The 22,329-nt window shown below is 50.8% G+C and overlaps 1 protein-coding gene across 1 annotated transcript in view; it reads left to right on the top strand.

Moving 5' to 3' along the window:
• SCRIB (scribble planar cell polarity protein) overlaps positions 1-22,329 on the top strand; it is a 109,215-nt gene that overhangs the window by 5,320 nt on the left and 81,566 nt on the right. The window contains exon 2 of the mRNA XM_060243026.1: positions 21,999-22,116. Coding sequence (XP_060099009.1) covers positions 21,999-22,116 — 118 coding nt within the window. The remainder of the gene's footprint in view (positions 1-21,998; positions 22,117-22,329) is intronic.

Here is a 22,329-nt window from a genome sequence, read left to right as displayed (position 1 = left end):
GAAGAATTCAAGCCAAAATGGAAGGCGAGGTATACTGTAAACCCCGGGCAAATTTGATCTAAATCATGATTTAAATCACAATTTAAGTCACCAGTCAGTAAGACTTGATTTAAATCAGGGTTTTCTGACTAATTCTTGCTGTCCTTAGTATTTACAACCCAGATGAAGGTTGCATTTTAGTATTATAACTTTTAAGGTTAGTTTTAGTTAAATAGATAAATTATGAAATCACTGCAAAGTGAACTATCTCCAGTTTAATAGATATCTTTTCTGTTGTACTTTATTGGAAGGATAAAAATAATCATTAACAATAACCATTTAAATTGTTTTATTTAACCAGAACAATAACATTATATAGCATCTGTATCCCTGAATTTGCTTACACTTCCATGAAGAAACAGTCATAAAGAAATCTTGAGATTTCTGGAGTGTTCTGTCATTTGTTCTGCTTGGCCCTCCCTCCCTCTTCACACTTGGTCTTGACATCTCCTCCTAATCCAGAGCTGTTCCACCAAAACCATCTTTGAACTTCTTGGAACGGAGCACTTCAGAGTTAAGGGGTTGATTCTGTGTGCATAGGTCTGTGGAGGACCAACAGGACTAAGGTTTCTTAATTCTATATGTTTATTTTGTTACATTTTTGCTGTGAAGAAAATCTCTGCAGACACAAATCCACAGTTTTGAAAACTGCAAAACCAAGCATCTGTGACAATATATTCTAGATAGAAAAACCATTTTTGGGGACTCTTGTGCAGTAGTTCCCTTATCAGAGCATGATGAAACATGGAAACCAGTTTTAGAGTTTTTGTGCAGTAAGGCTAGAATTCCCTCGATGCAGCTGAAGCTAGATGGTTGGTAACTGTGAACACAATTCTGAACCCTCAAAGATGCCCCCATCCACTATTATTTCCAATGGAGGGAAGAGGTTTAAAAGGAAGCATGGGCCCTTTAAATGTGATGGCCAAAACTCCCTTTGGAATTCTGTCAGGCTCTTGGCTTCACCCCCAAAGTCCCCAGAGATCTCCTGGGTTGGACCTGGCAACCAACCCGAGAATTCATTTACCAAAAAGTTTAAACATTGCAAGAATATACAGCCTCACAATACGTAGCTAAAAACTCAGTCCTTATTTCATGATGAGCAACCTTTACACTATAATGTATCTTAAGTAGAAAACTATCTTTAGTTTGATTTTTCCTCAAAAAGTATTTTATTTTTTAAAAATCCAATTTAAAAATCTGATTGTTTGGATTTATTTATTTTTAAAAACCCGCTGATTTTTCTCCAGCCTGCTCTAAACGATAGAGAAGGTCGATGGCCCCCGCGGCAGGGACGGGGGACGCCTGCGATGTGGATTCCAGAGGGCTGATTGGGTGAAGGAAGCCATGAGACCGGAGCAAGGAAGGCTGGGAGGAGAGGAGGGTGGGGAATCAGAAGGGACGTGAGAACACTCAAATAAAAGGGCTCTCCTGGACTGTTCTAGATGCTTTGGGTAACTGTGCTCTTGACCATTATGGCTTTTCATGTATTGCAGGATTCCAGCTGTGTGAAGAAGGGTTTGTTGTTGCACTCAGTGTTTTTGTAACCTGTTCCACTTGTTTTGCCAGAATTTGTGCTGCTTCTTGTTTAGAATATTTCTGTGCTGCCCCTTTAAGGTCCTTCTCAAGGCTGTTTACGAGTAAAATTTCCATGCCATTAAACATGCAATAATTGCTGTGCAGTTCTCCTTTCCTCTACTTGGAAGGCAACCCAGCATCCTTTGAGACGGTGGTACCTTTCCTGATTTGAAAAAGGTAGGGTAGGTACCACCGTAGATCCTGATTTGAGGGATGGGTTCTGCCTAGTGGTCCTGGAGGGATTTGGCTCTCCATCCTCCCTCCCTCCTGACTAGTGTCAAGCCAGAGTCTCCCTGGCTCCTCTGAGCTGCCCTCCCTCCCAGGAGTAGCTTTAAAAGCTGCCTGCTGCCTTTGGGGTGTTCAGGGCCATCAGCAGTCAGGGTCCCTTTGTGTTCAAACGAAGGCTGCCTCTTTTCCCAGAAGGCTTCCTGGCCCTGAATTAATCTGCAGCTCCCTTCCCTGTGGCCCCACTTTCCCTCATCCCCACATGGAAGTCTCTGCCGGTCCAGCTGGCCCTGCAGGTGGGGACTGGGCACAGTTCTGGGAGTGCGGCCTCAGAGGTGCTGGAGCAGCAGGTCCCTGCAGGGGTCTTCCTCCTTGTGACTCTGGTGCCAGCGGGTGCCGTGACTCCTGACCCCTGTGCAGCCAGCCTATGTGATGCTTGCCGGCCTCAGGTGCTCCAGGCGCCCACCACATGCCCTGCCTGATGGTCAGAACCCTTCCTCCTGCTGACCCCTCAGCCTGAGAGGTCTCATAATTCATAAATGATTTGGAGTTGAGAGTAAGCAGTGAAGTGGCCAAGTTTGCGGATGACACTAAATTGTTCAGGGTGGTAAGAACCAGAGAGGATTGTGAGGCACTCCAAAGGGATCTGTTGAGGCCGGGTGAGTGGGCGGCAAGGTGGCAGATGAGGTTCAATGTGGCCAAGTGCAAAGTAATGCACATTGGGGCCAAGAATCCCAGCTGCAAATACAAGTTGATGGGGTGTGAACTGGCAGAGACTGACCAAGAGAGAGATCTTGGGGTCATGGTAGATAACTCACTGAAAATGTCAAGACAGGGTGCGTTTGCAATAAAAAAGGCCAACGCCATGCTGGGAATTATTAGGAAGGGAATTGAAAACAAATCAGCCAGTATCATAATGCCGCTGTATAAATCGATGGTGCGGTCTCATTTGGAATACTGTGTGCAATTCTGGTCACTGCACCTCAAAAAGGATATTATAGCACTGGAAAAAGTTCAGAAAAGAGCAACTAGAATGATTACAGGTTTGGAACACTTTCCCTATGAAGAAAGGTTAAAACGCTTGGGGCTCTTTAGCTTGGAGAAACGTCGACTGCGGGGTGACATGATAGAGGTTGACAAGATTATGCATGGGATGGAGAAGGTAGAGAAAGAAGTACTTTTCTCCCTTTCTCGCAATACAAGAACTCGTGGGCATTCAATGAAATTGCTGAGCAGTCGGGTTAGAACGGATAAAAGGAGGTACTTCTTCACCCAAAGGGTGATTAACATGTGGAATTCACTGCCACAGGAGGTGGTGGCGGCCACAAGCATAGCCAGCTTCAAGAGGGGGTTAAATAAAAATATGGAGCAGAGGTCCATCAGTGGCTATTAGCCACAGTGTGTGTGTGTGTGTATATATATATATAATTTATTTTTTTTTGCCACTGTGTGACACAGAGTGTTGGACTGGCTGGGCCATTGGCCTGATCCAACATGGCTTCTTTTATGTTCTTATGTTGTTATGTCTGCAAAAGGGGTGGGTGGGGGCTTTAAATGGCTTGTTTGTGCTTCATTCAGTAGCTGCTGTGGTCTGAGTGGACGAGGGCCCTCCTGGGAGCTTTGGACTGGCCGCTCCGCAAGAGGCCGCCCAGCCCTGTGGAGGAGTGGGGCTTTCCCCGGAAGTAAGGGCCAAACCCTGGCCTTCCTGAGATTCCCTGGCAAGGGAGACAGAAAGAAGCCTCTTGTGCAACTGTTCCGCAGCTGCCACACCCCGCCCCACTGCAATCCAGGCAGGGCAGGCTGCACCCTCGCGCTCGGGGTGTGTGTGTTGTGGAATGGCTGCCAAAGTGCATTCCTCCCCCGGGGCTGGGGAATGTGGGGTGAAAGGGCAGGAAATCCGGCTGCCGAGGAGCAGAAGAGGCTGGTGTTTGTCTGGCACGGGAGCGTGCTTTGTGGGTCCTGCCCCTGCACTGGTAATTCCAGGGAGCAGCAGCGGTTCTGTCTTGCTTCATTCCCCCATCAGGGGGCTTTGTCTCTGAAACAGTTAGTTATACTGGATTGTGCTTTTGTGGGGCGTAAAGGTGTCCCAAGGCTCCTTTGCTAGTAGCTTCTGGCGTGGTCATGCCGTGGCCAAGGCTGCGTTTTCTCTGGTCCGCTGCCCGTCCATTCCCTGGGTTGCAGGCGCCCGTGGTCTCTCACTGCCCCCTGCCCTGGACATGGCGGGTTTGGTTTTGAGCTGCTTTGTGGAAGGTGGGGGCATCCATGTTCCCCCACATCAGCATTTCCCAAGCAAAACTTTTTGGGAATCTGAGAGGCTTCCTGCTCAGGACTCTCTTGGACACTGTTTCTTGTTCTCCTTCTGCAGGTGGGCCAGCCCCCCTGAAACCTTTAAAATGCAAAGCAAAAGCCCCCCTCGCCTGCTTTCATCCTGAGGGTCCAGGTGAATAAAGGTAGGAGGGAGAGAGACCCTTCCAGCTGGGCCCATGCATTCCGTGGTGGCTGGCTGGAGCTGTGGGCTGACTCCCTTCCTTCCTCCCCGCCCCCCATCTTGGTGGGCCTTGTGGGCTGGAGCAGGTGAGGCCAGCCTTGTGGGCAGGGTCTCAGTCCCCCCCCCCCACTCCCTGCGAGGGGGGGAGCTGCTTGATGTGCCCTCAGGGCTGGGGAGGGGGACATGCCGGGCACCCTGAGATCCTGACACCCCCCCTCCCCAAGGGAGAGGAGAGGGTCATGCTGGAGTGGCTGGAAGAAAAAGGAGAAAGGCTGTGCTCTCCAGAAGCGGGGTGTTGGTTTGAGAAACCCCCAGGAGCCCTTCCCTACCACTGTAACCCTTGGCTGTGGATGAGGCTCCCGTCTTCTGCCCTCTGCCGGGGGTCCCTGTGGGAAGGGGGGGAGGACAGCTCCCCTGCTTCTGTGGTGGGACTGCGGGGGGGGGGAGGGGAGGGAGTGTCGCCTCTGAGCAGGGAGGGGCTGAGCTGGTTTCTGGGGCATGTAATGAGGCTCCCCCAAAGAGCTGCCGCCATCTTGCTGGGGCGGGGGGGGGGGGGCTGTGCCTGGCCTGTGGGAATGTGCTGTGAGTTCAGCTAATCCCGCTGGGCCTCTGGGCTTTGTCTGCAGTGGGCAGCCCCCTCCCCTCCCCCCCTTTGCTTGCCTCGCCTGCCTTTTTCCCACCCTTTGGGAGGCCCTGGAGAGAGGGGGAGGGGAGGCTGAGAGACTGGGGGGGTGGGGCAACAGCAGGGCTGTAATGGCTGGCTGGCTCCCAGGGAATTAATGGGGGGCAGCCCCTTTTCCAGAGCCAACCTGGGCATTCTCAGTAATCTCCCTTAAGAGTGGCAAAGGAAGGAGGGCGGGATATCAGCGCAGCCCTGAAGGTCTAGCGTGGAGGCTGCCGGTGCTGGTGGGTTTGGGGTGTGCATCAACCACACACATTGTCTTGTCTGGCACCGCTGAGGGCCTCCCTCGTCTGGAGGGGGGATGCAAGGGCACTGTGTGTTCCTCATTGGGCAGCCGCTGCTCTTGTGGCCTCTTTCCAGAAGTTCTGGGCGTCGTGGGCATGTCTGAGGAGGGGAGGGGCACTCCTTGCCCGGCTTGTGGTGTCCTTCTGGGGAGGGTCCTCAGAGCTGGGAAAGCCCTTGTTGAGCACTGGGGGTCGGTCGCGGGAGGAGAAGTTCCCCTCACTGTGCTAGGCGGTGTGTCTGTCTTACAGCTTGCAAGCAGAAAGAGCTGCCTTTCCATTCCGGAATTCAGTGCTGGGAATGCCTCCCGAGGTGTCTCAGTTCTGCTCCTGGGCTGGCAACTGTGTGGCGTATAAAGCAGCGCCCCCCCCCCCCCCCCCCGGTTCTGGGCGTTCAATGGAGTGATAGGAACAGAGCCAGGAGGAAGAGTCCAAAGACTCGAAACGATATCGGACCGGTTTTTTATATGTTGTCGGACTTTTATTACAGCTTATACTCTCTTGGACATTGTTCCACAGCACAGTAGGAGCGGTGTGTGCTTTATGTTCCGCAGGGATTTTGTGTTGTATAAGATTTTTGTTTGTTTACCACTGTGAGATACCCGCTATAATGATTTATTAGTAAACACTGGATAAGTTAAGTAGGATGCAGAATTAGTTTTCCTGTTGCACGGAGGGGTTTTCTGAGGTGGATGATTTTGCAGGGAGGCTTTAAGACAAGCGGTTGAGTCCCAGGACTTCTCTCTGGGCTCGTTGGCTCATGGCTTCCAAGGCAGGCTCTGTTTCTAGGGCAGAACAGGACTAAATGAAGGGGGTGGGGATAGGACATTTTGCATTAATTAGAAGTAGCTCTCTTTCAAGAAGAGGTTTCTAAACTTCTGCTTAGTCTTCGTTGTGAAGATGACAGTCAGCATTAGCCTGTATTAATTGGTATTTATGTATGTAATTTAGAGTCTCTCAGGGCAGGTGCCATAGAGCGAGTCAGCCAAACGGGACCCTTGGTGCCCAGGGATTAGGATTGCAGAAGTCTGGGATCACCAGAAAGACTTGAAGCAGAGCATACGTATTCAGAAATTACATCAGAGGAGCCTGCTTTCTATAAGCTAGTCAGAGCCCTGTAGATCACTGTAGCGCCTAATCCTTTCTCCGAGTGAGTTTGTCAGACCATTTTGTGCAGGCAGCCTGTCGCCTCCACAGAAAACCCCCTTGAATAGTTCCGCTTTGTTGCCAGAAAGAGTGGGAACCTCGCTGTGCTCCTTGGGCAGCCATTTCACAAGGTGGAGCCACCCTGGAGAGATCTTGTGTTCGGGCGGTTGTTGGTTTGGCCCGCTTGCAGGTTGGCCCTGCTGACGGGAGGAGCAAAGTGGATGTGGCAGAGCGGGAGGGGGCGAGAGGGAGGGGGGGTAGTCCTGCGCACAAAAGGGCCAAGGCCATGAAGGGGGGGGGGAGGCGTTGTGCGGGAGAGCCAGTTAATTGGTTTAAGCTGAGCCCAGTAACAGAGGAACAGCCAATGGAGTGCTTGAAGAATGGAACGGAATTATGGGAAAGGGGACAGGGTTTCAGATTAGGTTTTGTGAAGGCTAAACAAGGAGTTTGGCTTCTTAATTTTTGGGGCTGGCTCTTAAAGCCAAAGACAGTTTGTCAAAGCCACTGGACAAGACAGAGGTGTGGTCAAGAATACCAGAGTGCCGTCATGTTGCTTCCAACTTGCGGGGATCCTGAATTAATGTCTTCTGAAAGTCCTGTTTTCAGCAGCCTTGCCGAGGCCTTGCCAGTGGAGGGCCCTCGTGGCTTCTTGATGGAGTCTGTCCATCTCACGGATTGTCTTTTCCTAGGAGACAGAAGTGCAATAGCCTCAGGTTACTCATTGTATCTTCTAGGGGGGGTTCAGGCTTGAGTTGATCTCTAGAAACCACTTGTGTCTTTTTTGGGGGGGGAGGCATGGTAACATTTTTCTTCAACACCACATTTCAAATGAATCAACTTTCAAGATCTAGTAGATATGAGAGGAAGATGATAGTAAATCATATGTGGAATATGTAGTTCAAATAACATAACAGCATGTAATCTGTGGCTCAGGGGACTGTTGGTGGGTGTTGGGTGCCTTCCAGGCCTGAAATCTCCCCTACCTTTCCAGCAGGTGCCTTCCCCCTCCTGGACTGCCTCCCCCCCCAGCTCATCTGCCACTCCCATCCCGGGCTCCTTCTGGCGTGGAACCCTTCCCTCCACCTCCTTCTCTGAACCTTTCCCGCAGTCCTCCTGTGGATCCTTTCTTAACTCCTCTGGTCTTGTCCTGGGATGGAGGTACAGGGGAGGGGCTCAGTGTGAGACCAGTGCTTGGCCTGTGGAAAGATCTTGGGGTAGCAGCAGATGTTGGCGAAGGGCCTTCTCTGCCCAGGAAGCCACTCACTGGCCAGCTGCAAGGGCCACCCAGCTGGTGTGGCAAACAGCAGCTCTGACCGCTGCTCCCACGTAGTGGTTGTTGGAGGTGCAAGAGAAATACAGTCGATGAGAGTGGAAGAGGAAATGTTATAATTGAACAAGTTAAGGCTTGGATGCAGCTTGCAGAGAAACAGGGACTTTGACCGGTTTTGCCTGTCAGCTTTCGGTTTTGATGGAGGCCTAAATGTGCTGAAAGAGGATCCACTTACAGTCATCCTTCATTGATTTATCGTGCATACGGTGGGTTGAATGTCCACACGTATTTGGTGACAGTAGTCACACCTTTCTAATAAATGAAGATACTTGAGACACTTGATACTGAAACATTTTTTTGAACTTCATCAATCTAGAAGTCTGTTCCATACGGTGCTGACGCTTGCTCTCCAGCTCCCCTGGAGTTGGCATGCCTTATAGAGAAGGCTTGCTTGGCTTAGCAGGAGGGCAGCAGAAGAGCTAGGATGGAGCCCAGGAGCACCGAAGAGGCCAACCTGAGAGGTTCAGGGTAGAAGCTGCTGTGGGCTGGTGGCAGCAGGAGAGGATGAAGACCATGGCTCTGCTCACACAGGCTGGGATCCCTCCACTCCTGAGCAGGCTCACTAGACCGGGGGTGTCGAACTCATTGCTTATGAGGGACAGATCTGATATACATGAGACCTTGTCGGGCTCTGGCCATGAGTGTTGTAAAATGTAATTCCAGGTAGCAGATACAGAAACTTTATAAAGTCTATAAACACAATTATAGATTTAATTTAATTAAACACAATTAAAGATTTTTTAAGAAACTTAAAATAAAACATGTTTAAAAGATTAGCACTCTTGCAGTATTTTGTTTAACAGTCTCTGATACTAACACCTCTTGCTCTGAATTACTGCATCAGAATCTGGAGTCAGTATCTGCGTTCTCTGTAAATTACAAACCTACTTTTGATTTATTGACACTCATTGCAGAAATCTCATGGTCAGTGCTTTGAGCCTAAGACCCAGAGGAAAACATTGCGAGCTTTTGTACATAAGTTGCTTCTTGTTCTGGCCAAGAACATGTGAAGGCACCATGACGTAGACTGAGGGCTATGTGTTTGTCTCCAAAACTGTAGTCTTCCCCAGAGGAATAACTACAACTCCTATGAGGCAGTGCAAGAACAGGGAAACAGCAATGTAATAGTGGGGTTTTTTGGCCATTGTGTAACACAGTGTTGGATTGGACGGGCCATTGGCCTGATCCAACATGGCTTTTCTTATGTTCTTATGTCAGTATCAGCCTACTTATATGGGAAGTGTAGGTTAAAAATCCTGTCTGCAAAGGAAGTGTGCTGAGTGAACTTGGTTTGGGCGTTCACACTCAGCCTGATCCAGCTGTCTGGCTTGTTGTTATTCCTCATCTTAATATTTCACATTGCTTTCCTACTGAGAAAGACTGGATCATGAAGGCATGAATTCAGAGAAACGGGAGAGGCAAAACCCATTTGCACCCAGGAGAGCCCTGGCACGAGTCAACAAAATTCTCTCTCTGGCCTGATAGGAGCCCTCTGGGGGCCTGATCTGGTTCCCGGGCGGCATGTTTGACACTCCTGCACTAGACAGTAAGTCCCACTGAACGTCATGGAATTTACTTCTAATTATGCATGCCTAGGATTGCACTGTAAGTGTGGGTAGAATCATGGTCTTTACATGGTGTGCTTATGAGTTCTTATACCTGTTCTGCTTTTTGGCTCTTCAAGGAACAAAGTGCCTGCCAGTAAAAAAAAAAACAGTACCATCATGTTGAAGAATGCAGTTTGAAAGCTGCCGGGTCCATATTTGTGTGGGGTGGTCTTTGTGGAGGCCCCGTCTCTCTCTGCCTTGGCTCTTGAGGTACCTTGATGTCTGCTGCCACCCTGGTTTGCAGCCCAGTTGCTTCACCCTGTGGGGAAATGGATGCATTTAAAATATATGAATAAACTGCCTTTCCCTAACCGGTGGGCCCAAGGTGGTCTGTGTACAAATGCCACCCACCCAAGAATTCACTCCAGTGTTTCCATCCTTTGGGCTGCACTTGGCTCCCAAATTGCAAACTCAGAGCCAGCTGAAAGAGGGGAAGTGGGAGGACTTACTCTGGCTGGAGTAAGACAAAGGTTTCCCTCCATCTCACATCCTGGTAGTATGTGAAACCTAAAGAAGACAGAGACTGCTGTGAGCCAGAAGAAGTAGGAAGGTCATCTGAATGACCCCAGGGAAGGAGGGTGGACTCTCCCGAGGGGAGATTATAAACCCCTTGGATGCAAAGAAGAAGCTGTCTTACTCTTACGGCTTCTCACCTTGGTCTGTGGACTCCCGTTTTATCCACAAGACAAGGGAGGTTGAGTAAAGTTCCAGCTGTGAGAACCAAGGCAACGATGATCTTTGTTAAAGCACAATTAGCCTGTCCTACTGAAGCATTGCTGAGGATAAGCAGAGAGGGCAGGGTAGAGAAAGGGGGTTGCATTTGCTCACCTTTTCATTGTAGCCCTGCTCAGCCTGAATGCTTGAACATCATACCAGGTGTACTCTTTTTACTCGTTTATTAAGATTTCTTGTGTGTTGAATGTTCTGAGCCTGATCTCTGGAAACGCATCACGCCTCTCTGGTCTTGTTGTCTGAAATGTGGTTCCTGCTGGGTGGGGCAGCAGCCAAGCTCGCCAGCCCAGGAGCACAATAGCTTGAAATCATGGTGCTGGGATAGATTGCTTTGTGCCAGCTTGTTGGAGTGAAGCAATGAGGCGGGGCCTCTGACTGGCAACACAGGCAGGGACAGAGCCCTGGAAGTGGGACTCCACTGAGGAGGAGATACTCTCAGCGCTGCTGGTAGCAGCAGAAGTTGCCGGCTTCGCTTATGCCAGCCTCAGGGAGGGAGGGAGGGGAAGGGGCAGCGCTGCTGAGGGGAGACCTGGCATGGCCACAGGGTTTTCTGACCTTTGGGGGGGGGGTGCGGGAGCTAGCTGAAAGGAACTGGAGGGGCTTGGAAGGCCCTTCCTTCACATGGTCTACAACAGGGGTGTCAAACATGCAGCCCGGAGGGCTCCTATCAGGCCCCCGAGCAACTGGCTGTCTTCTGTTTCCTTCTCCCTCTCTCTGGCTTCCTTCTGCATCACAGTTTGCTTTGCAAGGCTTGCTCAATTGCACAGGAGCTACAGAGCAAAGTCTGTTTTCTCCATTGGTTGAGGAAGGGGGGAGGGAGAGCTTGCTTTGCCAGGCTTTCTCAAGTGCACAACAGAGCTACTGAGCCAAACCTCTCTTCCTTCTATTGATTGAGGCTTCCCCCCCACCCTGGGGAAGGAAGGAAAGAGCCAGAGCTTCCTTTGCCCAGTTCCCTGGATCCCATGGGCGAAATACAAAGAAAGCACCTTTAAGACCAGTGAGTGTTAATGTTTTAAGTTAAAAAAAAATGTGTTTGTCTGTGTTCTTTATAAAAATGTATATCTCTGCTACCTAATCTTAAATAGGTCCACGCGTGGCTCGGCCCCTGAAGGTCTCATTTGTGTCAGATCCGGCCCTCATAACGAATGCGTTCAACACCCCTGTTCTACAAGATATGCTGCAGCACATATAAACAAAAGACGTATAAAACTTAGAGCATGTAAAACTGTTCTATGTAGCATATTTATTAAAAGCAGAAATCCTTGAATTTTGTACAAGCAAGATCTATATTAATGAAAGGCACCCTCTCTCTGACCACTAGCTTCAGGAAGATGACAGAGGAGTTGTCCTCAAAACAAAAAAAACCTGAAACGTCTTTGGCCAGGCTGTTTTCACTATCCACCTCACCTTCGCTCTTGGCAGTGAGAGCTACAATTGACTTTGCAAGCACCACTCAGCCAAGCTAGATGGTTTCAGGGGGCCATGGGAGTTGTGGTGCCGAAAAAGAAGAGAATCAGAACATCCTTGTCCAAGCAGTCCCCAGAACATAACCCCCCTCCCCCAATTTTTTTTTATAACATGTATTGACATTTATCAACCAACAAAACAAACATACATTTCTAAAACTTACAAACATCTAAAGGAGCTTTAGGATAAAATCTAATACATTTAGCTTAATCTATCTATTTAGTTTCATACTGTTTTACCCATTCATATATAAGTTCCCAAGTACATTAAATAACATTTCCATCTCTCAATCTGGTAGTTAATAAATCCATTTCTGCTGTCTCCATTAATCTTACAATAAATTCCTTTCTATTAGGTATTTCATCAGTTTTCCAATATTTGGCATACAATATTCTGGCAATAGTTATCATATGGAGTAAAAGTTTTTTCTCTACTTTGGTTGTCTCAGTTTTACAGACATTTAATAAAAATAATTCTGGGACATGAGTTTGCTTTTTTAACATCTTTTGAATCCATATAGACTCCGGAATCCAATATTTCTTCGCCATATCACATTGCCACCACATATGGAACAATTAACCTTTTGTTTTTTTGCACTTCCAACATTTATTCGAAACCTCCGGGTAAGCTTTGGATAGTTTTTCCGGAGTATAGTACCACCAATAAATTATTTTATATAGATTTTCTTTGAAGAGAGCAGACTTCGTCAGTTTCAAGCTCTCCTTCCAAATTTTTTCCCATTCTGTTATTTCAATACTATAACCAAAATCTTTCATCCATCTCACCCAAGCTGCTTTTACCGTTTCTTCCTGCATTTTACATTCTAATAACCAATTATAAATTCTAGATACAAGTTTTCGATCTGACTCTAGTATTATGGAATCAAATTCATTCAAATTGTTTGTAAAACGTTTTTCTTTATTATCTTTATATCTAGATCTTATTTGTAATTTTAGCCACCAATCCATTTTAGAATGCTCCTCAATATTTATATCCCCCTTAGAATCTCATAAGCATTCATTTCACATTGGGAGCCGTGGGTCTCAGCACTGGCCACCAGCCTTGGGGTGATGGTGAGGCTGTCACTGCCGGAAATGAGGGGGATCCGGCCATCCCTTCCCTGCCCAGGTGGTCCGCGGAAACCCCCTCCTGTGCTGCTTGCCAAGGAAGCAAGGTGGTCTTTGCGGCAAGCTCCGCTCATCAGAGGGTCAAACAAGGAGTCTCAGAATTGGCCAGAGCCTTGGGATGATGATGGGGCTTTTAGTGCCTGAAATGAAGGGGATCGAACCTTCCCATAAAGAAGAACTTCAGAGGGTATCAACAGAAATATAGTTTGGGCTGTATCCACAGAAGTCGAGTGTCCAAATCACATGAAGTGATGGTATCACTTTGCTCTGGTTAGACTTCACCTCAAGTATTGTGTTCAGTTTTGGGCCCCACATTTTAAGAAGGATGTAGACAAGCTGGAATGGGTCCAGAGGAGGGCGACAAAGATGGTGAGGAGTCTGGAGACCAAGTCCTGTGAGGAAAGGTTGAAGGAGCTGGGCATGTTTAGCCTGGAGAGGAGGCGGCTGAGAGGTGATAGGATCCCCATCTTCAAGTACTTGAAGGGCTGTCATCTAGAGGATGAGGGGTCTGGAGACCAAGTCCTGTGAGGAAAGGTTGAAGGAGCTGGGCATGTTTAGCCTGGAGAGGAGGCGGCTGAGAGGTGATAGGATCCCCATCTTCAAGTACTTGAAGGGCTGTCATCTAGAGGATGAGGGGTCTGGAGACCAAGTCCTGTGAGGAAAGGTTGAAGGAGCTGGGCATGTTTAGCCTGGAGAGGAGGCGGCTGAGAGGTGATAGGATCCCCATCTTCAAGTACTTGAAGGGCTGTCATCTAGAGGAGGGTGTGGAATTGTTTTCTGTGGCCCCAGAAGGTAGGACCAGAATCCAACAAGGCGTCCTTATTTCATTGCTTATACCATCTAACAGACCTCCCCTGTGCTGACTAACCATCTGGGCTGTTAGATATCAGGCCAACATCTGGGACGTCTAGGACATCTGTAACGTCTATGACTTAACTTATAAAATGTGTCACACCATCCACGCTGCCTTATCTTGTTTGCTTGTCCTGATTGTTTTATTGTTGGGGTTTTTAACTGTTTTATTGTGCTGGTAATCCACCCTGAGCCCATTATGGGAAAGGGAGTACAATAAATAAATAAATAGGTTGAAATTAAGTCAGAAGAGTTTCTAGCTAAACATTAGCAAGAACTTCCTGACCGTTAGAGTGGTTCCTCAGTGGAAGATGCTTCCTCCTTGGGAGGTGGTGGGTGGGCTCTCCTTCCTTGAGGTTTTCTAACGGGCTGGATGGCCATTGACAGCACTGCTGATTCGGTGAAAAGTGGATCACGAGAAGGAGGGCCTCAGTGCTTCGTTCCTGTGGCTCTTTCTTACACACCCAGGGAAATGCTGGTCGCCCCTTTGGGGTCAGGCAGCAATTTTTCTCCAGGCCACTTTGGCCCCAGGGATCCTGGAGGGTTTTGCCACCTTCTGGGCATGCAGCAGGGGTTGCTGGGATGTATGTGTGTGGGGGAGGTATTTGTTCATTTCCTGTATTGTGCAGGGGGTTGGACTAGATGATCTTAGAATTCTAGAGTTGGAAGGGACCTCCAGGGTCGTCTAGTCCAACCCCCTGCACAAGGCAGGAAATCCACAGCCCCCTCCCCCAAAATTCACAGGATCTCCATTGCTGTCAGATGCCTCTGTTTAAAAACCTCCAAGGAAGGAGACCCCACCGCCTCCCAAGGAGGAAGCCTCTTCCACCGAGGAACTGCTGTCAGGAAGTTCTTCCTAATGCTGAGCTGGAAACGCTTTTGATTTAATTTCAACCCATTGGTTCTGGTCCTTCCTTCTGGGGCCACAGAAAACAATTCCACACCATCCTCTCTATGACAGCCCTTCAGGTACTTGAAGATGGTGATCCTATCACCTCTCAGCCGCCTCCTCTCCAGGCTAAACATGCCCAGCTCCTTCAGCCTTTCCTCATAGGACTTGGTCTCCAGACCCTTCACCATCTTCATCACCTTCCTCTGGACACATGCCAGCTTGTCTATATCCTTCTTAAAATGTGGTGCCCAAAACTGAACACAATACTCCAGGTGCGGTCTTACCAGAGCAGAGGAAAGCGATACCATCACATCACGTGATCTGGACACTATACTTCTGTTGATACAGCCCAAAAATCTTGGAGATCTCTCTGCTATTTAAAATGGAAGAAAGGGTTTACTCATGGGAAGCCCAGATAGTACTGACAGCACAGACATGGAGGGTGGAAAATAGCCCCACAGTGACAAAACAAAGGGGGCTTAACATAACAGACTGTGTGATATAGTGATTATAATGTCAGACTAAAATCAAGAAGACGACTGCAGTTTTATACCCCGCCCTTCTCTCTGAATCAGAGTCTCAAGAGTGGCTCACAATCTCCTTTATCTTCCTCCCCCACAACAGACACTCTGTGAGGTGGGTGGGGCTGAGAGGGCTCTCACGGCAGCTGCCCTTTCAAGGGCAACTCTGCCAGAGCTAACCCAAGGCCATTCCGACAGGTGCAAGTGGAGGAATGGGGAATCAAACCCAGTTCTCCCAGATAAGAGTCCACACACTTAATCACTACACCAAATTTGCTCTCAAGGAATCAAGGAGATCTGGGTTTAAATCACAGCACAGAAGCTTAGAATCCTAGAGTGGAAAGGGACCTCCAGGGTCATCTAGTCCTACCCCCTGAAGCACAATGCAGGGGATTCACCAATATCTCCCCCCACCTACCCACCCCACACCCTCCCCAGCGACCCCTGCTTCCTGCCCTGGAGAGGGCACAAAGTCTCCAGAATCCCTGGCCAAACTGGGCCAGTCTCACATTGTCCTTGTAGCCTACCTCAACGGGTGGTTGTTGTGAGGGTAAAGTGGAGGGCAGGCGTGCTGTGTGTCTACAGTACACAAAGGAATGGTCACTTTCTAGCAATGGCTTGAAGGTTTCACACAGTACATACCATGCATTTTTAAATTTTATATTTTGTAACCATCCAGGCTGACAATACTCAGGCAAATAAGCAAGCACATGTTGACATCAAAGTGCATTTAAAGCAAATGAAGTTTCAGAAAATCAAGAGAAGCTTTCAGAGTTGCCAAGAAATGAGACTTTTCAAGCAAATAACATTACAGCATCTCAGGATTACTGGTTCAACGCCTGATGGTCAAATTTACAGCAAGCTTCCAGTTCTTGACTGTGAACACTTTGGTGGCTGAAGCGAGACCAAGTAGAATAGTGTTGGGACATATCAGAAGTCAGATTTAACATAATTTTTAAGATGACCCTGTAGCAGGACTTCTAAACAGTTGGATGTAGCCAGCATATGCCCGTCTGTGTTTCTGGCATTTCTGAGACACCGCCCTGGGGCATTTGTTTAGCCTGTGGAAGATAAAATACCTTAAATTTTTGGCAGTTCGCTTATTCAGTTTTACATATGTGCAAATAAAGCTTATAAGCCCAACAGACAATGGATTGGATCCAGCGAGCTTTTCCCAGTGTTGAAAAAAGGAAGGACATGGACCCTTTAGTAGCCAAAATTCTAAGCAGAGGATCATGGGACTTGAAGGGACAAACGCCAGTGAAGTGCAGGGCCTGCCCTCAGGAGAATAAATTAGAGGGGGCTGGCGGCAAAGCGGGCTGGATATGCCCCGTATTAATAATCTTCAGGCACTGAGTGTTTCAGCATTTTTCCCCGATGACTGAAAAGGCTCTGTCGGTTTCATTCTGTTGGGCCTCAATAAAATGTGTGTAATAAGCCCTTGGCTCATTCTGTAGTCTTCCGAAGTTGCCCAAGTGCTTCTCAGAGAAATAATGGCATTGTTTGAACTACTGCCCCCCCCCGCCCCGCCCAGTCTTGCAGTTGTGAGAAGGCAGCTCAGGGCTTCAGGATATTTCAATACAGAGGTGAGCACCTGGTTGTCCCTGAGTTGGAGAGGGAGTTCTAGATCCACTGATGGACCTCCTGATGGCACTTGGGGGGTTTTGGCCACTGTGTGACACAGAGTGTGGGACTGGAGGGGCCATTGGCCTGATCTAGCAGGGCTTCTCTTTTAAAAATAAAATCCCCGTTGTGTGTTTTGAGAGACTCTTAAAAGCATTTCTCTTAATTAAGCTGGGTATTCCCTTGAAGGCTGTCCAATGCTCTCCAAAAGTTCCTACTGGAAATTTTTTAAAAACCTCCTCTTGGGTGAATCTTGCTGGGTGATCTTGGACCATTCATGCACTTAGCCTGGCCTACCTCACAAGGTTGTTCTGAGGGTAAAATAGAGTTGGGGAAATGGAGGCATGTTGTCTGGCACTCCTTGGAAGAAGGGCCGGTAGAATGTAATAAATAAATGTTGGGGACTGGAAAAAGCCCCCCATCCCCCACATACACACAGACTTCTATAGTTCCCCCCCCCCACTTTTAAAAGATAATCATACACTTCTTTTCCATCTTGCTGAAAAGTGGTTTCCAGCTAACACAACTTTTAAACACATAGTCCACAACTATTTGGGGTAAATAAAAGCATTTATTTACCCCAAAATTAACCTAAACATAAGAGAAGCCATGTTGGATCAGGCCAATGCCCATCCAGTCCAACACTGTGTCACACACTGGCAAAAAAAACCCCCAGGTGCCATCAGGGGGTCCATCAGTGGGGCCAGGGCACTAGAAGCCCTCCCACTGTTGCCCCCCCCAGCACCAAGACTACAGAGCATCACTGCCCCAGACAGAGGGTTCCACCAATACCCACTGATGGACCTCTGCTCCAGATGCTTCTCCAGCCTCCTCTTGAAAGAGGAGCTGTTGCTCGTGTGCAGCCAAGTGCTGCAGGTTCTTCTAATGCCGAAAGCTCAGAGAGGCGATGCTAACTGCCCTGCCCCCCACCCCAATCTGCAAGTTCTCCCAGCAGTTTGTTCTCTTCCCCTCCCCCAAATGCCCAGTCTGCGTGGTGATTTTGATCACTGTTACTTCAGGACGCTTCTTTTAGTGCCACGTTGCCTCTTCCGCCTTCCCCCCACCTAGTCAGTGCCAGCAGAGGTGTGGCATTTGTTCCTCTGCAGCTTTGGAAGGGAGCAGAGCTTGATCCTGGGAAAGCCACAGTGGTTCAGGGGTCTTGGAGAGGTGAGTGGGTTTGAGCAGGTGTGCCCGAGAGACCCCTTCAGTGCTGCCTCCTCCTCTTCCCCAGAGCACCCAGGGCTGGACCAGATGTGTCCAGATGAGCTTTGTGTTCCTGCTTGGGTCGGGTGCCTCCTCCTCCCCCTTGGTGGTTTCTGGGCAAGCGAGCCAATTGGAGACAGCAGCTGCTCCCTTCCCTTGCTCCGCCCCCTGCCCCAAGAGGAGGTGGTGCCAGTTAATGCCCGGTGCAGCTGGCCGAGCAGTGGATGGGCCCTGCAGAGCCAGACCTGGAGCAGGCTGCATTCTGGGGCCTCCCTTTGAGGGCAGTGGGCTTTCTCACACCAGGACTGATGGCGCGCTGGAATGTGTAGAGGAACAGAGAGCCCTGCCTGGTCATTGGGGAGTTCCAGCGCACACAGCGCCATGTGTGCCTAGGATTCATATCAGGCTTGGGAAAGGCTTAGCAGTCTGCAGGCCCCAGAGAGCGAGCGAGCGAGCCCTCAGCCCAGCCCTCTTTTGCACAACAAGACTATGCAAGTCTCCGCAGGCAACATTGACTGTGTCAGTGAATAAGCAGAGGGGACCCGGGTCAGCCCCCCTCAGTTGACTTGCTTGCAAACTTTGGGGCTGATCCCCAAATCCAGCCTTGCTGCCCAGGCCTCCCAAGAACTCGTTTCCTGCTCAGGAAGGCACAGCTAGAGGAGAGGATGCGGCTCAGGATACAAGTGTGGTTAAACTGGTGCTTTACCACCTTCACCGGGTTAAGCAGTTGGTTCCCTTCCAGTCTCCCTCTGATTTAGCCAAAGTGACCCATGCAGTCGTCACCTCCAGGTTGCACTGCTGTAACTCGCTGTTTGCAGGGCTTCCCTTGAAACTGACCCAGAAATCGCAGCTAGTCCAGAGTGCAGCTGCTGCGTGAGTTCTGAGAGGAAGGCCCTGCACAGCACATAGACCTCTGGGCACTGCCAGCTGCACTGGCCCCAGAGTGAAGGCCAGATCATGGTCCAGCTTTTGGTGCTGACCTTTAAAGCCCTAAAGGGACTGGGATGAGCATATCTTTGGGGCTTCCTTTCCTTGTATATCCCCCACCCCCCCCAAAAAGAGCATTATGCTGTAGTGATCCAAATCCGCTGGCAATCCCTGGCCCAAAGAGGATCTGGCTGGCCTTTTCGGCCCTGGCTCCCAGGAGAGAGCAGGGCCCCGCGGGGCTCATGATGGGTCTCCTCTTCTCCATCATCCTTGTCACCCCCTTTCTGCCTTTTCCCATCTGGTTGCAGCGGGGGGGGGGGGGGGGAGGCATTTGCCTTCCTTTAGGACAACATCTGCTCTCTGAGTCTGAGGCCAGGTCTTCCACACAGGTGTATTTGGAAAACCTCTCCAGTGTCTCACTGAGTTTTAGAAAGGCCTCTTGAAAAGGCCCTCTTTACTTATTCTGTTGAAGTGAACTGGTCCACTCTGTTGCTTCTGTGTTGGAGTCTCTCTTTCCCCTGCGCTCTTTTTAAGCTCACCATCCACTCGTACTGGGGAGGTCATGAATGCTCCTATTCTGTAGTTTAGCAGCTCTTCAGAGGAGTGAGATGGCCTCTTCCTCTCCTTCCATGTAGCTGGTTTTACATGGTGACCTTTGTTGATGGTTGGAAACTGCCTTTCTGGTTGCTGTAACTTCCGGTAGAAGAGCAAGTGTGCTGTGTGTGTGTGTGTGTGTGTGTGTGGAGAACCTACTATACCTTCGCTTTCGACCCAGTAGGACCCTGTGTTGTGACCCGTCCTGACCTTCCTCCCCAAGGCGTGGTGCTTTTGTTTCATCCGTGTTGGGATTTAGTTTTTCCTGTCCCTTGACAGTCCCTTTGTGGGGCTGGCTTTGGCTGTCTGTACAGAGAGAGATGCTCCTTTCCATGAGGCCTCCCTGGCAGCTGAGCAGATGGGCAGCTTCATCCATCCGTCCCGCACTGTGGTCCCAGCTGATGATGCAGGTCCCCTTGCCCCAGAGCATCTTGAGGGCCGCTCCAGGACCCACGGAGATGGATGGATGGTGTGTGCTGGAGCAGGGCCGGCTTCTGCAGAGGGGCCACTGCTGGGAGGGGGGGGGGGAGGATGGGAAACAGCCTCCTCCTGTCTTTTTTCCTTCAGGCTGAAATAGCCTGGAGAGAGAAGCAGCCTTTGCCAAGAGGTCCTCCCTGCTGCTCGGTTTGCATGGACAGCACCTCCTCTTGCTTCTCGGGGTCCAGCCTGCTGGGTTTTATACCCCATTGACAGGGTGCATGGAGACACACCCCGGAAGCTGCCTTGAGAGAGAGCCCGTTGGGTGTAGTGGCTAAGTGTGCAGACTCTAATCTGGCAGAACCGGGTTTGATTCCCCACTCCTCTTCCACAGGCACCTGCTGCACTAGATGACTCCGGGGTCCCTTCCAACTCTGGGACCTTGGTCAGTCCTAACTCTCTTGGAGCTGTTCTCCTCAGAGCAGTTCTCTCAGAGCTCTCTTAGCCCCACCTCCCTCCCTGTTGAGGGGAGGGGAAGGGAAGGGCCTGGAAGCTGCTCTGAGTGAAGAGCGGGGTATAAATCCAGCCTCCTTCTCTCCTCTTCTTCTGAATCAGACCTTTGCTTTGTCAGCCTCTCCAGGGTCTCAGGCAGAGCTGTCTTTCCCCTCTCAGCTGGAGCTGTTCTTGCCCTGGGGGCCTTCTGCCGTGGCCCCTCCATTGTGCAGAAGCAGTCCAGGTCACTTCCCTGGGCCTGGCATTCTTCCTGTGTGGGGATTGGGGCCGTCGCTCCACCTGCCTCCCCTGAAACAGACGCCTCTTCTTCTCCCGCCGAGTGGGGAGGGGCGACTCTGTGGGGCATGCCTGTTGTGTGGAGCCCCTGCCCGTTTAGCTCTAGAAGTCCCCACCAGCACCCATTGCAGGTCTGAGCCCCCCTGAGCGGGATGGCAGAGATGCCCCGGGAAGAATCTCTGCGTGAGTCTCCTGCAAGCCTCCCCTTCCAGCAAGGCAGGCTGGTGCCCAGGAATCATGCCCAGCTCTGAAAGCTCCTGCCCTGCCTTCACCTAAGGCTGAACGGGGTTCTTGTGTGGCAGAGAGGGGGGCGGCTGCTGCACTTCTGGAATTCTCTTTTCAGCCTGCTGCTGATGGGGAGTTTGCCTCAGGAAAATGTGGCGTGAGGGCCCTGGTGACAGTGGGTGTGACCCATCCTCCCTCTTGTGGTCTGAGTGGGGTCCCTGCCTTGGGACAGAGGCCTTGTTTGCAGCAGTCCTGGATTCCTCCCTCCCGGAAAGGAGGCCTCTCTCGCTGAGGTTCAGCCCTGGCCTTTGGGGCGCCAGAATCCTCTCCAGGGCATTGGTCTGCTGTGTGCCTGAGGACGGGAGGCAGGGGAGCTCTGGGGGTGGTCCCAGAGGGAAGAGGCACACACATGTAGCTGCATTAAAGGCACATGAGCAGGCTTGCCGGCAAGCGGTTCCCCCTTGGCTGGGCTGCTGCAGAAGCTGCCTGGAGAATTCTGTGCTGCAGCGCCTTGGCCGGGGCTGGCGGGGCCCGTTTTCTCCCACACCACAGATGTCTGCAGATTGGCAAGCAAGAGAGCAGCCCTCTTGTTCCTTGGGCGGGGGGGGGGGGGGCACGCTCAGCCTTTTCCCAGCTTCCCTCCTTTGGGAGTGGCTCTTCGGAAGGCTGAATGCCCCCCAAGGGGGGGGGTTGTTGGGGCCCTGGCAGGCCCTTCCGGGTGAGGTTTGGAGGGCTGGGGGTGCCCACAGGCAAAGGCTGCACAGAGCCTCTCTCTCAGCCTGTGTGGGGTTGGGGTCTTCTTGGGACGGAGGTGCCTTGGAAGCCGTTCCCTGGCCTCCTTCACAGCCTCCGGGGCTTCGTGAGGCTGCAACAGCCCTGCAGGAGAGGCCCTCCCTGTCATTCCTGGCTGCAGGCAGGAGGCTGCGAGGGACTGGCTCAGCCAAGGTCCAGCCATGGTGTGTGTGTGTGTGGGGGGGATTCATGGCACAAGTGTGAAGGGGCAGCGCTCTCTCTTCCGGTCCTCTGCCACTGTGCTTCCCCTGCTCTCTTCCGGGGGGGGGGGGGGCGTCCCAAGCAGGCCAGGGCCCCAGGGTATCTGCCAGACTCAGTGGGCTCGAGAGCACGTTGCCTTAACCAGCCTGGGTTCAGGACGTGGTCTGCCCACCCTCTGGGGCCTGGTGGCTGGGCCTGGGCCATCTCTGCTTCCCACTGTGTCTAACGCCGCCTCTCCTTCTCTCCCCTCCCTCCCTTGGCAGCCTTTCTTCCGACTCCTCAACCTGCGCAAGTTGGGCCTGAGTGACAATGAGATCCAGCGCCTCCCGCCCGAGGTGGCCAACTTCATGCAGCTGGTGGAGCTGGACATCTCCCGCAATGGTGGGCTGCAGCCGGGGGAGGGAGGGGGGCTCTGTGGTGCTGCTTCCCCCTTTCAGGGCAGCCGCAGGGACACAGGCAGTGATGGGGGGCCACGGGGCTCAGAGGAGGAGAGGCCTTCCTGATGTGGGCGCCCCCTGGGGCAACTCTCTGGATGGAGTCCTCTGGGTGGGGAGGGGGTGGGGTGGCTTCCTGCACAGCAGCCTATTCTGCCTG

Source organism: Heteronotia binoei, chromosome 7, assembly GCF_032191835.1.
Source record: "Heteronotia binoei isolate CCM8104 ecotype False Entrance Well chromosome 7, APGP_CSIRO_Hbin_v1, whole genome shotgun sequence".
Lineage (NCBI taxonomy): Eukaryota > Metazoa > Chordata > Lepidosauria > Squamata > Gekkonidae > Heteronotia > Heteronotia binoei.
The sequence above is the reverse complement of the archived record's forward strand: the minus strand, read 5'-3'. Positions and strand labels throughout refer to the sequence as shown.